Source organism: Eimeria necatrix, genomic scaffold (assembly GCF_000499385.1).
Source record: "Eimeria necatrix Houghton genomic scaffold, Enh_scaff54, whole genome shotgun sequence".
NCBI classification, from domain to species: domain Eukaryota; phylum Apicomplexa; class Conoidasida; order Eucoccidiorida; family Eimeriidae; genus Eimeria; species Eimeria necatrix.
The window spans coordinates 40254-56808 of record NW_013654410.1 but is presented as its reverse complement, the minus strand read 5'-3'; the positions used below and the strand labels follow the sequence as shown (position 1 = coordinate 56808).

The 16555-nt window shown below is 54.9% G+C and overlaps 2 protein-coding genes across 2 annotated transcripts; one reads left to right on the top strand and one right to left on the bottom strand.

The window, feature by feature from the left end:
• Positions 1–295: 295 nt before the first annotated feature.
• ENH_00062350 (hypothetical protein, conserved) lies at positions 296–3587 on the top strand (the record flags this gene model as incomplete). The annotated part of the gene is made up of 6 exons (XM_013582030.1): positions 296–1014; positions 1152–1169; positions 1367–1550; positions 1766–1959; positions 2204–3041; positions 3192–3587. 6 exons carry the CDS (start codon positions 296–298, stop codon positions 3585–3587), a joined length of 2349 nt encoding a protein of 782 aa, XP_013437484.1.
• Positions 3588–4114: 527 nt separating this feature from the next.
• On the bottom strand, positions 4115–16454 carry ENH_00062340 (hypothetical protein, conserved; the record flags this gene model as incomplete). The annotated part of the gene is made up of 6 exons (XM_013582029.1): positions 4115–6067; positions 6180–6506; positions 6700–8983; positions 9294–12224; positions 12423–12809; positions 13183–16454. 6 exons carry the CDS (start codon positions 16452–16454, stop codon positions 4115–4117), a joined length of 11154 nt encoding a protein of 3717 aa, XP_013437483.1.
• Positions 16455–16555: the final 101 nt, after the last annotated feature.

Genomic DNA, 16555 nt, shown 5'->3' with positions numbered 1-16555 from the left:
ATTTTATACTGGACAGCCTGCCGGCAGAGGCGCTTCTTCACATTAATTATTTGGGGTCACTTTGCAGCTGAGTATGCTGCGCCAAGCGAAGCACCATGGTTTCATGTGGGCTGGTCCCTGCCAATGTCTCATGCGTGTTACACTTGTCAAATATTAAGGGAATTGGACTTCACGTCATCTAGGGAGTGTGACGTGATGGAGTTAGCTGCCCTGTGTATGTTTCCGGCTGCGTCGTGAGGTGAGCGCCGCATCCCATCGTTACCTAAGGGATGATGTTTGAGTTTTTCTCTGGAGTATGGGGGCTTTTAAGCACCTTCGGACATTCTTTTGGGCACATTACACCCTCTGTATAGGCTGGCTCAGCGCACAGTCCCTCGCGGTGACATTGCGCACTCTCGCAACCACCTACGACGGACCCCTACGCCTGTACGCCTTCACGACGCTTTCATTTCTGCCAAGTTACTACCTCCCTAACGTTCCAAAAAAGCCTGACCTGCTTTGGCCGCTGTGCAGCGATGCCCCAAGCGGCTCTGCCCAGCACCGAGGCGCCGCAAACGGTTCCTCAGGAGCAGCGTGGGACCTGCTACATCTGCAGCAGCATACTAGTGGCGGAACTTTGTTCCTTCGTACAGAGGGAGAAACGCAGCTTCCTGCGATCACTGCAACTGAGGGATGCAGCAAAGCAAAGCGTTCGTGGAATTGGTCTAAACCTAGAGGAAGCGAGCTGCATGCCGTTTGCAATGCCTGTAGCGGCGGGTGGTTTCATGAGGGAAATTCGCCTGCCTTCAGCAGCGCCTCTGTGCTCAGCAATTACCCTTTGTGTCGCTCTGAAAATTATCTTGCGTTCCGTCACCCGTTTAGTCCCTATTCGGGTTCCCATGCGTCTCCACGAGGAGACGATGCACAATGTAGTCTCGCCTCACATGAGCGGAAGCTGTATCCAAGAGATATCCACGCCTTCAAGGAGGCGCTGAGTCGGCTAGATGAACGCTTTCTGGAAATCGCCAAGGAGACGTAAGTGGCCTCCTGTACCAGGGCAGTTGTGATGCCGCCTCAGGAGAAATTGGCCCCCATCAGGGACCCCAACTTTTTTGCATGTAGTGGCAGATAATTGCTTGCTGCCTGTGTATTACTATTTTTGTGATTTGCAGAGCGTCACCTACGGCGAAGTAAGCCAATGAAAGCTCGAAATAACAATCGGGTGACGTGAAGCAGTGCTGCTGTTGGGTTGCACGTTGGAGACACTGGAACATTCCATTGATGCCCGTCGTTGTGCAATTCGATTTTATACTGGTGTTGCTATGCTGCTCCTATATGCTTTACGCTATGCTGCTCCTATATGCTTTAGTTTGTGCTCTGCTCGTAGAAATGAGGAAATACTGCAGAGCCTTAGCATGCTTTGGAGACAAAGGCATCTAGAGCATCGCGAGGAGGAAGCGCAAAAGCAAAGCTTAGAGAGAAGAGCTAGCGCACCGCTTTACACAGCGGGAGATGAGAATATTTTGGGACGCAGAGGTAGTAGCGCTTTCAGAGCAAGAGCGTACAAGACAGTGCGTCACCGCGGGAAGAGCACATGGGCAGACAGTCGCGCAACTGATGTAGTGAAGTGTGAATGGCATGTAAATATTGAACGCGATATAATACAAGCAACGGATGCAATCTAAGTGATAATCGTCAGCGCCTGTCCGAACTCTTCCGTAATACCAAGACAGCTCCCGTTTAATATGGTTTATAGCTGCTTCTGTGTGCGTGGCCCTTGTTGAAGGCATTTGAAATTATTCACGGGTCACGGATTCCGATTTGTAATATTGCTGAAGTCCTCCTATTGCTTCGGGAAGGTGGCCTGATTCTCGGTGGCGAAGAATTGAACATAATCAAGCGTGGCGCATTCCGCTCTGCAGTGCTCCAGAAAATTCACTTGGTGCTGTCTCATGGCGTCGCTGGGCTTGTCAAAAAGTCGTGAGTTCAAATTGGTTTCATGCCGCCAACGCTTTTAGATGTCTTTGTCGAAGCAGTGCTTTGTCTCATGGAGAAGGGCGAGGCGCGGGAAGCACAGAAAACACAAAGAATATTCCTGATAGTCGTAGGCCAGCTGAACCATTGAGGATGTACACGCTTTATTAGTTGCACTGCACCTGTGAGCATAACTAAAACATTCATTTGGCAGGCTTGCGGTATTATAACCACGGTTTTGTCATCTTAGGAGAAGTGTTGTTCGAGAGGGAGCCCTCCAAGACCTCAGCCAACTGCCCGGGGTATCCCGACGCACCGCGGCTCTTTTGTTCGACAACTTCTTCGTAGACAGCGCACAGGCCCTGCGTGAACTTCTTGCTGATGCGCAGAGCTCAGAAACGAGAAGGGGACCGGATTCTGACAGCCGCGTGTCTCTTCCTGCACGAGTGGCAGAGGTCGCCGAGCCTTCTGAGGTCCCGCCGACTCCGGACGTCGCTGGAATTGCAAAGCTCTTCCCAACGGTTCTCAGCAGGGCTTGTATTATCCACGCAGATGCATTTGGTGCCGCTATGGACGCCACAGAATTTGACGAGTGGCAGCAGCAGCTATTGTTGGTAGTGCGCTGCCTAAGGGATACACACGAACTCACTCCGTCTTTGCCTCTGGACTTCCCTACGGACGAGGGAAACGCTTACTCACGGCAATCCGCGCCGCCGAAGTTCCAAGCTTTGCCGGTAACGTCACTTGGTGGAGGCATTTTTCATGGTGGGAACACGAAACTGACTCCGCTGTTACTGCAGGTGTCGCTTCTGCCTGGCTGGACTGAAGAGAATGTTCTACCTCCAGCCCTCGATCATCTCGTCTGCTGCGGTGGTCACGGTGCACGACCCGACCAGATAAACTGGGTACAGAGACAATGGGACAAAGTGTCTGAGGCGTACGAAATGATGCGTCAAAAGCTCCACCGTAGCGTTGTAGATGCTTTGAAACAACGTGGCCTAGTCACGGAAATCATTTGCGACAATGCGAGGACAAATACAACACACGCAGCCGGCCGGCTTCCGTGGCGCCAAGAAACCTACAGATTGGTATGAATGCACTCTGCGGCAACCGTTTTTCGACATTCCTTGACGAGTTATGGTCGGCGCCACGGAAGGTGGCAAGTAGTCTGACGCACCTTACGGATACAAGTCTTCCCTACAGCAGACATTTCATTTCGGTGTATGGTGTGTTTGCAGATTATTATTCAAGCAGTCCCTCCTCGCGTTTTCCCATTTGCCACTCTCGCTGCTCGATGCTGCGCATCCGTATATCGGTCGCTACAAAATCGAGTACGCAAGCGCTGGGGCTACAGCCTGACGCCAAGAGGTTTGACAGCATTTGTAGCAAGGAAACCAAGCACAGCTGCAAGTGCCGAGGATCAAGTTAGGGCGTCATCCTCTCTCAGCCAAACTCCCAAAGCATTAGCAGGAGACGTCAGCGATTCAGAAAGACCCATTCTGGAGAGCTGTACTCACAGTCCAACCCTGGCAGAGCAGGCTTTATGGGCTTTTGACGAACAAGGGGTCTTGCAACTGTTGCAGGAGCCACTGTCAATGCAGGAAAGAGTGGGCAAAATTTTGACGGGCCCGTAGACGCTCGACTGCGGGCAGCGGTAAGTGCACTGCCACTTAGTGGCGATAGCAACTGACACGTAAACGTAGACTTGTGGACCGCCTACGCAAGCAAAGCTAAATCTTTGCAGAGCAGCAAACCCCACTATGAATGCTGCTGTCATCTTTCTTTGGTTCTGCGCACTGAATGGCAAACTTCCTCACTACACTGCTTGTTTTATGACTGAACCTAAGAGCATAGACTGCGGAGACTCTTCCACGTCGGGCGGCGCATCTTGGGTTTTGAAAACCCGTGAAGCTGCTGCGGCACTCAGCGCTGCTTTCCGCATTACACTGCCTGCTCTTCTTCATGTCAAGGATAATCCGTAAATTGCACAAGCTTTTTCTGTGGAAACATTCGATCAGCCACACGCAGCGTGAAAACGCAAGTTGCTTGACCCGGCAAACAATTCTTATGCCGTAGATGCCGTAGCTTGCATACCCGCATCTAAGGTTTGCCTCTTAGCCGTACTGCCAGCTAAGATCATAAAAATTGCAGAGCTGCCCTTTCAAAGCCCTGCGGCAACCGCAATGAGCTGCTGCAGGTGAGCATCCGATCCACATATGCTTCTTATTTGAAGCAGCGCAAGAAGCACGCAGCGGCTTTTTGCCGCAGCGTCGCCCTGACTGTGAAGAATTGAACCCTCCGGCCCTAAACCTCTGTTACAAATATGGGTGAATACCATATTCCATAGTGGGCGGGAGGAGCAAAGACCGAACATCCCACTGTGCTTCGGTAGTTGCCAGTGTTTCATGAGGCTGTCCTCCTGCAGGGCGGCTGCCCGGGCGCAAAGCCTCAGGACATCTGCACAGCATGCAGATGCTTGGAGTTTCAGTTGTTTTTGGGAAAGATTTGCTGGCTCGGCGACAGTGCTCGGCTCAGAAATCAAGCCCAGGGACTCACTGCAAGCGGCCACAGCCCACAGCCCTGATAGACAAGTAACCGATGCATCTAGCAGGTCTGATGCCCATGCCGCGCTGTCGGCAAACCCCAATCTGCCCTCAATGGGGCCGTCAGAAGCCTCTGCACGAGCACCTATGGGCATTGCGAATGCAAGCCATGCACGTGCAAGGCGTTGGATTCCCTGTAGGAGCTCTAATTGTAGCTGCCAAGCTGAGTGGAGAAACAAACCATCAGCACTATTGGAGACCGAAGCTCCGTTGACTGCTGCATCGCATTTGCCATGATCTTCCCCCACTTCTGTCTTCGCTGATCGACGCAGTTTGAAGAGTTGGCGCCGTGCTCCCATCACAGCCTGCAACAGCTGGGCATCGGCGTATCCCGTACCCAGCGGCCAGAATGCTCCATTGTGCTCGGAGTCTGCAGCCCCTGGAAAGTTTTCAGACGAAGCTTGCGAAGCCGTCGCTGAAGTATCATAGCCAAAGCACCTTGCAGGCAGATTGCTGCAGACACACGAGTGGCTGTGAATACACGTCCCATCAGTTGAGCGTAGGCCGGAGCTGCGGTGAGCATTATCCCACAGACGCCTTTCTGCCGCAGTAAAGTCAGGCAGTGGTGCAGCCAAAGTGGCAGCAGTAATCAGTGACCAGAGAAGACGCGTGCAGTCCTTCATATGCTGCACCCACTTTGATGCATTGATAACAGGGAGAGCCTGCGTTTTGCTGCCTCTACAGCAGCCCTTAACGCGTTGCGATTCGCTGAGTAAATGCTCTCTTATTGGCAGTATGGACACCTGGTGGCTTCCTCCACATGCGCAGTCGCTTATTGCTGATCTGTTCGCTCCACTGGATTCACGATTCCCTACAAGGGATGAAAGAGCTGTCTCTATTTGCGCATCGAGCCACAATATAATACCAAATCGTTGCAGCAGGTGTTGCGCATTAACTGTTGCGAGTGGAAGATGCACATTTGCCATCACGTGCGAATAGCCGGACCCTTCGAACTCATGAAGGTCGTCTTTCCTCGTTTGAGCTGACACTAGGATGAAGGCAGCATGCGCATGCCACCAAGTGCACGCAGAAAGACAGGAGGGGGCAGCCGTTGCCAGCAGAAGAGCGTCCAGTATGCTACGAACCAAAGAGAGGTTGGAGGTAGGCCCTGACATCAGTGGCAGCGTGGACTGGGCGAGCAGGGCAGGTGGGGGAAGGACTGCTTGGGTTGCCTTGTGAGCCTTAAGCCTCGAGCTCAGCGTGATGCAGCCGTCACCAAGGCATTGTGAAACTGCCATTGCCCTTTTCAAAGCCACCAGCAGAAACTGCTTCTGCGCTGCAGAAGTTGCGACTGAGGTGGACAGCAGCAAACGCGAAAATATCCCGTCCGACCCCAGCAGAGGCTGCCGCAAGGCTGCTAGAGTCAGGGGCATACAAGGCTCGTGGAGCAGCAAAGACAGAGCAGGATGCTTTAAAACAGCGTAATTTATTATGGGATACAACGAAAGGTCTGGGAGAAAGAGAAGCGGCACAGCTGCAGCAGCAAAGGCGCAAACGACCGGCGAAACAACCTGAACACAAACAACAAAACGAAGCAACTCATCTTCAGCTTGGCATAGCTTGGCACCACCTGTCGCACCCACTCAAAGCCGCAGCATATGCTTGCCCGCTCAAAAATCGTACTGGCATTGTTCTGGCTTCCAGTGCACTGCCTTCTTCGCATTGTTTGTCCACGAGGCCTTCTGGGGATTGAATGGAGGCCATGAGGGAGCCTAGGAGAGTCAACAGTTGTTTGACTGCTCGAAAGGCAAAGGTGGAGGCCTTGTGCCGTTGCTTCATGTCGCGCCTCTTCGCAGTCTGCGACGTAGCATTTGCGTGACGTTTTCTGCATTGCATTTTAAACTCGTGGACGTCCGCAAAGTGGCACAGCAGCGATCGGTCAGCGGACAGTTGCAGGAGGTGCGTGTACATGGAAAGGCCGTGCGCAGCAGCTTCCCTCGTCATTCTATCCTGTGAAAAAGTCCAAAACGCACATAAAAGTTGAATCACTTCCTAGAAGACCTATCATTCGGTCCGATAACGCCTTTGTGCGCCCCCTTTTCAAACCTGCGAGGCCTCCATACTAATGTCTCTTGCCTCACGAGGCCGAGCATAGCAGCAAATGCCAAACGATTTACTCAAGCAGGAAACGTATGAAACGTACTGGGCAGCCAAGAGCCATAATTAGCAACTGCAGGCTCCCTCCACTGGCAAAGCTGCTGAGCCACTGATCGCCGTCATCTACAGAAGCACCCCAAACTTCTAATGCCTGCGCCACCTCTCTATCCGCAGCTTTGTTTCTTTCTGCTGCAATTGAATCATCATCTAAGGGTCGCCAAAAGCGCCCAATACGCCTAGCAGCCTTCAAAAATGTGCTGACTCGCGTGACTGCTCGCTGCACCACGTCGGGGTCGAATTCATCCATATCCCAAACATCCTCCCTCCGTCGTTTTAGTGGCTCTGGATTTGTTGCTGCTATGGAACTCACGTTTTCTGTCGCACTCCCAGAGGCCGCCGCACCAACTGTCTCTGCTGAATGTACTGCTGCCGTCTGAGAAGTTTCCTGGCGAGATGGTGTAGCAGCGCCATCCTTGCAGTTCCCCTGCGAGTCTTTGAGGGAGCGCAGCCAAGCTCCTGCAACACCGCACGCTCTCCGTGCCTGTTCCGCCGCACAAACGGGCCGTTGCCGCGCCAGGGCGGCCCGTGAGGAGATAACACTTGGGTCCGTGGATCCCTCTTCCTCCCGTTGCATTCGTGCTTGCTGTTGGTAAGACTGTTCCTCTTCAAGCAGCACTTGCCACCGCCACAACAGAACGAAGCAAGCCGTCGTCAGTCGCCCGGCAAGATAAGGCACGACGTAAGCAACGTCGTAAGCGCTATTTTCCGCAGTGGCAAAGGACGCAGCCCCGGAATCCACAGTCAGCGCTAAGCCTTGCAGGCAATGAGACATGCAAGCTGCTGCCTGCCGGTGCTCCGTGCCATTAGCTGCCTCTGCATCACCCTCCATGCCATCAGCTGCCTCACGCTCGCTAACTGTGGTCAACATCGAACGCGCCTTCAGCGCAGACTCCAGGAATCTCTGTTGTGCTTCTAAAATTCCTTCAGAAAGCGACTGCCCTCGCATGCGCGTATCAGGAGGCTCCCTGGTTCTTCCAACCCTTGCGTGGAAAGCAAAATTCTCCAGTGTATCCTTAACGCGCCTCGGGTCAAGGGCTAACCAATCACAAGGGCTCCCGAGAATAAGCCCCTTGCTAAGAGGCGTCACCTGCTCCCTGAATTTTGTTTCTGAGACTTCCCGAAAGTCAGGAAGATGTGCCATCCACCTGTGCAAATTAGAGAAGGCGTCGTAGCTGCCTGCAGAATCCCCTGCCATCTCCGTAGGTAACTCATTTGAATGCCCTCCTTGCTGCCCTTCTGGTCCCTCCTGTTCAGTGGTGCGGCCACACAACTCTGAGCCTGCGCTATCCAGCATAAGGATTCGGCAAAGGTAAATGTCCACGTAAGATGTGGACGCCCCATATAAGTTAATGAGTGCCTCAAATAACTCCGGGCATTTCTCAGAAAGACGGCATAGAGCTTCTTCTTCACCCTCTTCGTCTTGTTCCGGCACACTGTGTGCGCTACTCCCGGTGTCATTAGCTGCTGGAAGCAGCTGCTGAGATAGGCACTGCAGCAGGGGCATGAGAGCGACTGAGATGCTCGTCGCTTCACATGCCCCATCACTCGTAGCAGTAAGCGTGCGCTGGACTGCCTCTTTAGCGCAGTGGCCAAGGGCACGAAATGCTGGCGAAAGCAGCGCCTGCCTGGCCATTCGTCTAGCATATGCCGCTGCTTGTTCACGAGAAGGCTCAAGCGCAGCTGCACTCATAGCTAGCTGAATTGCAGGCAGCAGAAGGCTAGTCCATGCTTGAAGGGCCATAACTTCAGACGTCAGTGAAAGTGAATCGGGGTGAGGGACCATGCAACTAGGGACTTTCAAAAGTGCCTCCGCGCCCCGGCAAATGGCCGCCGTTGGTGGAGAGGACCCAATTACCTCAAGAAAGCTGCAGGCGGTTAACTGTGCCTTTGGTCTCAGAGCTTTGAAGAACTGTCGCTGGTCTTTCGTCAAGCTGCCATCAGCAGTTAGTCCACATTGCAAAGCGCCCAGAACAACTCTACCCAAGTGCGAGGCGCGGCTCATGGCCCCAATATAGTAAGCCAAATCCGCTGCAGCGGCAGCAGCACATTCCACACCCGCAGTGTAAGCAGAGTCGTCAGACAAATCGAATTCTTGAAGGGCATCTTGTAGTTCTCGGAGCTCCGTTTTCAAATCCTTCAGCGACGCCCCCAAGCCCGTGCGGTTCGCGGCAAGACAGTGGAGAGCCGCAACTGCAACATTTTCATCGCCCTCTGCTGCCTGCAGAATGAGAGATGCTGCCAGATAGCGCACCCATCCAGAGACAGGCCACCTGCGTCGCAAACGCAGCACTCACAGCACATGCCCCTTCAGGCGTTGGCTTGAAACCGGGCATGGGCAGTTGATTAACAAACCAACGAGCAACAGGGAGCCGCAAAGACGAGAAATCATCCTGGCATTTGCTCATGAGACATCGCTTTGAGACACTTGATGGCACTACACACACCATTGTGGCAACAGCAAGTGGCTAACTCCCTGGTTTTGCTCGATAACCGTTGATCTACGTCACTGGCATAACAAGAAAATTTATTGTGAAAAGTTACTGTTGTGGACAGCGAGGCTGAAACCAAAACATGCCTCACCCCTCTTGTACCATGAAGTCATCATCTAGCCTCCCTGTAATACTCTCGAGGTCCTGAGCCAGCTGCATCCCAAGGCGCGCCGCGGTGTAACCTCCTGGTTGCTGCACGCAGAGGAAGGTGAGAAATTGTTGCACTGCTGCAGACCACCTTGCAGGGGCGTCGGCAGCCAAGTCTTTGGCCTCTGCATTACCCCCTCTGTCCCCAAGAAAAGCCGCCGCTGTTTGCCAGGGAGCTCCCCTGGCTCGGACACGTCTGCTGTTAGCGCCGTTGCTGTCACGCGCATATGCCGTCAACTTCAATGCCTCCAACACATCGGCTGCCCACTCGGCGCCGTCCGCCGTCGCACTCGTCGGCCCTGTTCCCCGTATTCGTCCTTTTCGTGTGCCCCTGCTGTCAGCCCTCGCACCCGCCTTGCCCTCCGGCCGCTCTTCCTGGCACTGTTGCAGGGCAGCAACCACCGAAGGGTAGAACCGAGCTGGTAGCCCTTGGACTGGTTCTCGCCACTGCAGGAGAAGCGCCAGGCGCACCGCCGGGTGAAGTACAGGGCATGTTGCATCCTCTGCTTTCTCCTCTGATGACAAAAACAGTCTTGTGCAAGTATAGCGCAGGACAGCGTATTGGTCCCAGCAAGCACGCAGTGTCCTAATGAGCCCTTGCCTAAAAATAATCGTAGCACCCTCGCCAGCCGTTGCACTTTCCTCAGCACCTCGCAGCGAGCTTGATGCAGGGATACACTGAAAGCAGAGGCATAACATGACCCGTACAGCCGCATCCAGGATACAGCTACCAGGTGCAGCGGCGGTAGCATCCTCTGAGGTGGCTTGCTGCTGCGCCGTCTCCAGCGGTGCAATGTGATGTTCTGCTCTCTGGTGCCCCCACAAACACTTCAAAAAGCAATGGAGCCGGAGACACATAGTCAAAGGCAAAGCCTGGAGCCTCTGAACGCAATCGGCGGCCGATTCCAAGCTAACAGACTGTACTGGGGCTTCCCCGCACGCGCGCAACACAAGGGACAACGTGAGAGCTTTTTCACCGTATGTAAGCCCTTTGATCGCCTCCTCCACTCCTCTGTGTTGCGCAGGTAAAGCCGCCAGTCCCCAGGACTCAACCAGGGGCAGCAGCCATCTTAGGTGCAGTAGAGATGAGTATGCTTTTGCTGTTCTTGACGACAAAGGACATGAAGTCTTGTCCTTGCTTTTTAGCACTAACTCGCAGGCCAATAACAGCAACGGTCGTCCACCTTCAGACACGAAAGGCCTCGCGGCTCTTGCAACGCGCCGAACAAGGCCTAGCAAAAGTGCCTGCAATGGCCCCTCCTGAGTGTCTTCCGTTTGTGAATGCTTGGTTGGCTTTTCTGTTTGCGCAGAAATGGGACCACTAAGAGCAGGGAGGCGCAGTCGTTGCATGCATGCAGCCAAGGTGAGAGCCGATTGGGCCTCAGGGGTCAGCTGGTCTTCCGCCCACACCAATGCAGCGAAGAACTCCACACTGCGACAGAGCAGCCGCAGCCCGGCGGTTTCTTCTAGGGTCACTCCAGCAGCGGTCAACTCGAATAGGTTTGCCGTGTGGGCACATAATGCTGCCCCCAACTCTACCCAGTGTTTAAAGTCCCTAGTGAAAAATGATGGCTCAAACCTGCCTTTCTTCCGTCCGTTGCGTTCTGCATGTGGCACAGGCGGCTTACTGTGTCGGACGGACTCCGCGGCCCCTTCCGACAGGTGTTCACAACGGCCAAGAGCTATTGTTGACAGGCGGAAAAGCTGTTCCAATGCGGCTGCCTTTCCGGCACCCACCGGCAGCACAGCAAAACGCATCTCATTGTAGCCATCCTCCAGGCAGTCGTTTGCGCCTTCTGTGGCCTGGATGTTGCTTAGGTGACGGCTCACGGCCTCCAACTGCAACAACAATGCCAACAGCCGATCCCGCGTCTGCTGGTTTACTTCTATGAGTTTCTCCAACGGCTCTGTCGCTACACAGGCCTCCATCTCCAGCGACTGGTCAAGATGCCGCGTCAGAGCACGCAGAAGCCCCAAACAATTGGCGCGCTCTGCAGATCCAACTGGGCCACGAGGTATTGGAGATGCACCCGGGATACGAACCGCACATATCCTCAGTAACGCCTCTGGAGCGACTGCATGTACTGGGGAAGGGAGGCCCCAATCTGCGGCCAGCGGTGATGACACAAGAGGCAGTTGCGAGAGCTGGTAGTCCAGAGTCTGTGACCCAGAAGCATCATCTCCCTCTTCGCTGACCTCCTGAGCATGTGGCTGGCAAGAGACTTTCAGAAAGCGCAGAAGTCGCTTACGATATCTATTGATGAGTTTGCTCTGGGGATGTTGAGCTGCGGCAGCCTTAGCAGCCTCCACCCCCGTTGGTGAATTCGGCTCGCGGCTCACGTTCAGTGAAGAGCCAAGAACGCGCCACGGACCCTCGGCCTGCAGGACTCTAAGGAGAGGGTAGATTATTGAAGGACACAGAATACAGCATCTCATGAAGCCCTGCACGGCCCAGCTCGTCGCTGCTTCAGCACAGAACTCTGACGAATGCATTGCGTTGCAGCCCCAGCAGCTGTCTGCCGGCGCCGCTACACCTAAGGGGGCAAGCTCCACAAACAGGGCTTTACCAGCGTTGCAACGAGGGGCCACTGACAGGTGTGCTAGCAGAGCCGCCGAGAACAGGGATGGGCTCGACAGCTCTTCGATCTCTTCTCCCTCTTGTTCCGCTCCCTTCATGTCCCTGCCAATACGCATTTCCGTATACGGCAGCAGAGCCAACCGTTGCTCGCTCGCCAGCCTCAATATTGCTACAAAGTAGAGGGCACTGCACCGGAAGCAAGAGCTTTCCGCCAATGCGGCAAGCCACAAGGACGCTTCATCAATCTCCGATGTCCCAGATGTAGCCCCTCTGAACATACCACTCTTGTGCATGAACCTGCATGCACCCAAGACCCGCCCGCTCACATAACGCATATCCCTCCTTCCCGCATAATGATACTAAAAGCATCACAAAAAGTCGTATCTGCAACCACTGCAAGCTCTCACAACCTCACAGCTATTCGTTGCGCCTGCCAAAACGCGTCGGGAAAAAGGGTTTACGGTCCAGGATAACCAGAATAGGACGTCAACTCACTGCAGAATAGTTTGAAGCAGAGCGTCTGAAGAGAGCGGCTCTAATCGGCCTTCAGTCGAAACGTCGCCCCCATATGGGCCCACCAACTCTCTGGAGCGGCTGCGCTTCACGCTTCGTTGCCACTGAAGCAGCAGGTGAAGCAGCAGCAACTGCTGCTGCTTTGACACTGAGCACCCAGCAGCTATTTCACCTCCCCAGCTGTCCATGCCTCCCCTCGACTGCACTGCTAAGCGCGCTATGTCAGTTGCGATCAGCCGGGACTTGCAGCAAAGATGGAAGGACTGAGCTGCGCCGTCTCCCGTCCTCCAAGTGCAAAGGAGCTTGCCCCAGTCAAGAGGAAATGATGGCGTCAGCAACTCCTGATAAATCTCTGCTGTCTCCATCCACCTAAAGCCAAGACAAGAAAACGCGTATTAGCTAATATCGATTAATGCGTGTGCCAACCGTGGCGCATTTGCGCGCACAGTTGTATGCATTGGCCGAGTTGTGAACATGGTTTCTTATGTGAATTGGCTTCTGCAAATGTACGACAATGTGTATACATTGTGCTAGTCTGCGCGTACTTATCCAAAAGCAACACACAGTGAGATCCAGCAAATGCCCCTGCCCGTTACATAGCGTGTTCAGTGCCATTACATGCTGCATTGAGTCCCAGCTGCTACGTGCAGCATCAAGCCTTCGATACTCTCAATATGCTGATCTGGCCTGCAAGGCATTGCGAAAGAAGGCTCAGCTTTATGGGCGCCAATTTTGTACTCACCCACGTAGAAACTGGAAGGAAACAAAGTCCATATCGCATTCTTCGGCGTCCATGTGCCTGTCATCAGATACGAGCTGGTACCCATTCAGCTTATCGTCCAGCGCGGTTAGCCGCACCAGCAGTTGCATCAAGTCCTTGACACTAACACCCATCTCCGCTGCAGAAGCCTTAAGATTATCTTGGTTTGTTTCACCTCCTGCATCCTCTCCATCTGTATCGCTCCCGTCCCCCTCTGCCTCCCCCACTCCCTCTACATGCACTTCCACGTCATCGCCATCACTTTCCTCTGAGTCACCATGCCTTAGTCTTTCGCTTTCTTCTTTTTGCCATTTCCTAGCGGCAGCAGCAGCAGACGCTGCTGCTGCCCTTGCGAGAGCCTCGTCGGAGAGCCAACGATCCCCCGTCACCTCCACGGCATTAGAGCCTGGATCCCCTACCTTTTCTGACTCATGCCGCTGCTGCTCTCCCTGCTGCTGCTGCTGCCATTGCTGGACTAGCCGCAAAAGAGAATTTACTAGGGTTTTCGCGTCTGGCAGCCTGAGGGCTGCTTGCGCCAGGAGGAGATGCTGCAGTGTTGGACTGTATTTGAAGCGGTCGTGCATGCACCGCAGAGCCTGGCAACAGGCGCGCAAGACAGCAATACCGCAAAAAGCCACTCGGGTGTCTGTCTGAAGAAGACACTGCGACAAATGCTGTCGCAGAAGCAGCGCTGGGGATGCCACTCGGGCCACTTCAAGAGCCACGGCTCGCCACCTCCGCTGCAGCGCGTCTTGCTGCTTGTGCTGTTGTTGCGAATGTCGCAGCCGCAAGGGTTCCAGGTCACCGAAGAGATCCTCTTTCTCTTCATCCTCAGCCACCCCAAGGGTCCTCATTGTTTCACTGACTGAAGCAAAGCCCATATCCCCATCAGGCAACGTTAGATCCGGCCCCGAACCACAAATGGGGTGCTGTTGTTCCACTTGATGCTGCCGCTGCCGGTAGTATGGTAGCTGGCTCCAAGGGGTCTCAAGTATGCGGCAGAGGAACAGGCAAGAGAGCGCAAACGTGGCAGACTGCCGCGGACTTAGCAGCAAGCCGGATAGCTTGTTGAGGAAGTGAGATGTAAGGGCAGGGTGAGCCTTAAAGAGCTGCAGCAGCAGTTCCTGCTGTGGGGGCAAATGCAACGGTCGTATCCCCAGGGCCAAAGATAACAGTGCTGAATCAATAGATCCTGCAACACCCGGTTCCCTTGTAAAAGCCTTTGCCTCTTCAGGGAACCCAGATATTGAAGGCGCCTTGCTGCCGCCTCGGCCTGCTGCTAGTAGCAGTAGGTACGCAAGTAGCCGCTGCAGCACCCACGAGCTGCTAAAAAAGGAAGTTGGAAGCCCTGAAGAATTGTCAGCGCCAGAGAGTAGGCCATTTTGCGGACTTCTCCTCCTGGAAAGTGATTCAGCTGCTGAGTCTGTCTCCACGGGGCAGGAGGCCCTGCAACGTGACAGCAGCGGCACTAGCAGGTGCTTGAGATCCTCTCTAGCTGTGAACCTCTGAAGCAGCACGGGAAGTGGGAAGCCCCCAGGCCCGGAGACCAGAAAGAGCCGCCGTGCTGCTGCCTCTGCCTCTCTAGAGCGCCCTGGCCGCGCCATAAACACTTCAAACAAACCCACCAAGAAACACAGTGCGTCGAGCTCTCGGTCTGTGCACAGGCCGCGTATGGCGTAGCGCAGCAGCGACGAGCCGTCCCCCTGTTTGCTAGTAGAAGCAAGGTCTCCTACGCCTGACTGTGGCACCGCTTTCTGCTGCTGCTGCTGCAGCTGACGCCTTCTCGGCTGCAGCAAAGCATCGCTCACTAGCGAATCTTGGTGCAGCAGCAGCACCAGCAGCAGCCGCAGGGCTTCTTGTCGCAGGGCGTAACGAATGGGCACAAGGCCACAGCCGCCGAGACCTTCCCGCGCAGAGCGAGAGCGAAAGGCCTCGAGAGTTGAGCGTACATCGGAGGCAGCAGAAGCCGCTGCGGCAGCAGCAGCTTCCAAGTGTCGCCTCGTCCCAAAATCAGCAGCAGCAGCAGCAGCAGTTGCAGCGGGCCCGCTGGCTTTCGCTTCTGGCGTCCTCGCGCTTCCCCTCAAGTCAGTCTCGCCACGACAGGAGAGGCAGCAGCACCGGACGAAGAAAGCTCCCCACGCATTATGCCAGCCCCTCTTGGAGCTTACCAGCTGACGATCTTCTGGCCTACTTCCCGGGTCACCAGCATGCGTTGCTGCTGCTTCGGCTGCTTCGGAATCCGTGCAATGAGGGCACTGACACCAGCAGCTCTGGGACTTGGGCGCAGGTGGCAGCAGGCTGCTTTCCACTGAGGCTCCACTTCGTTTGCTGCTGATGCTGCGCCCCTGCAGCAAACGGAGGGAAGGCCCCTCGCACAAGGCAGTGAGGGCCTGGTTAAGGGGGTGCTGTTGTGCGTCTTTCTCACCTAAGCTGTGAAGAACCCCATGAATGGATCCTGCTGCTGCTGCTGCTGCGGCCGCTGCTGTTGCTGTTGCTCCTTGGGCTGCTGAAGCGATGCGCCATGCTGCTGCTGGTGAACAAGTAGCAGCAGCTGCCAGGAGCCGGCAGACACACAAATGCAGCAGAGCGGACTGCTTTCCGGCGTCCCTTGTAGCAGCAGCAGGAAAGGGCTGCAGCACTGTACTCAGAGACGACAAACGTGAGGGAGACGTGATAGCAGCAGCAAGGCGGTGGCGTGTTGTTGCAGCAGCAGGAACAGAGTCCAGGCTCGTCTCCCCCAGAATGCCACATGCGAGAAGTGAGGCTGCCTGGGCCCCTCGCGTTGCCTCGTCAACCTCACATGTTTCCTGCTGCAGCTGTTGTTTCTGCTGATGTTGCTTCTGCTGCACGCGAGCAGCAGCGGGACTTATGCCTTCGGGCAATCCTCGCTGGCCTGCCTTAGCAAACTCTGCTGCTGCCTGCAGCAGGCGACCAGTGCATGCATCAAGCAGCTGCAGCAGCTCAATGCAAGCGGGAGAGGCAGTGCTATATGCTTTCAGCAGCTCCCGCAGCTGCTGACGCTGCTGCGGGAGTTTCTCTTGCTCCTGCTGCAGCAGCTGCTGCTGGGCCCGCTCCCGCACAGTCGCCGCCTTCCTACCTAGCTTCGTCTGAGGCACTGTAGGAGCATCAGGGTAACCCAAGGCAACAGAAAAGGGCTCCAGCCATCCCACCAGCCCATGAACACCCCCACGCCCTAGTTGAACTCCCTTGGCGGCAGCACTCAGCTGTTGCGCCAAGGCAGTACCCTCCACCATGGCGAGGCCGAGAAATAAAACTTCGAGTTCTAGCCTCTAAAAGCTAATCCCCTGAACATTAGCCCTTAGCAAAAGGGGATCTGGATGGGCTGGTAGCTGGT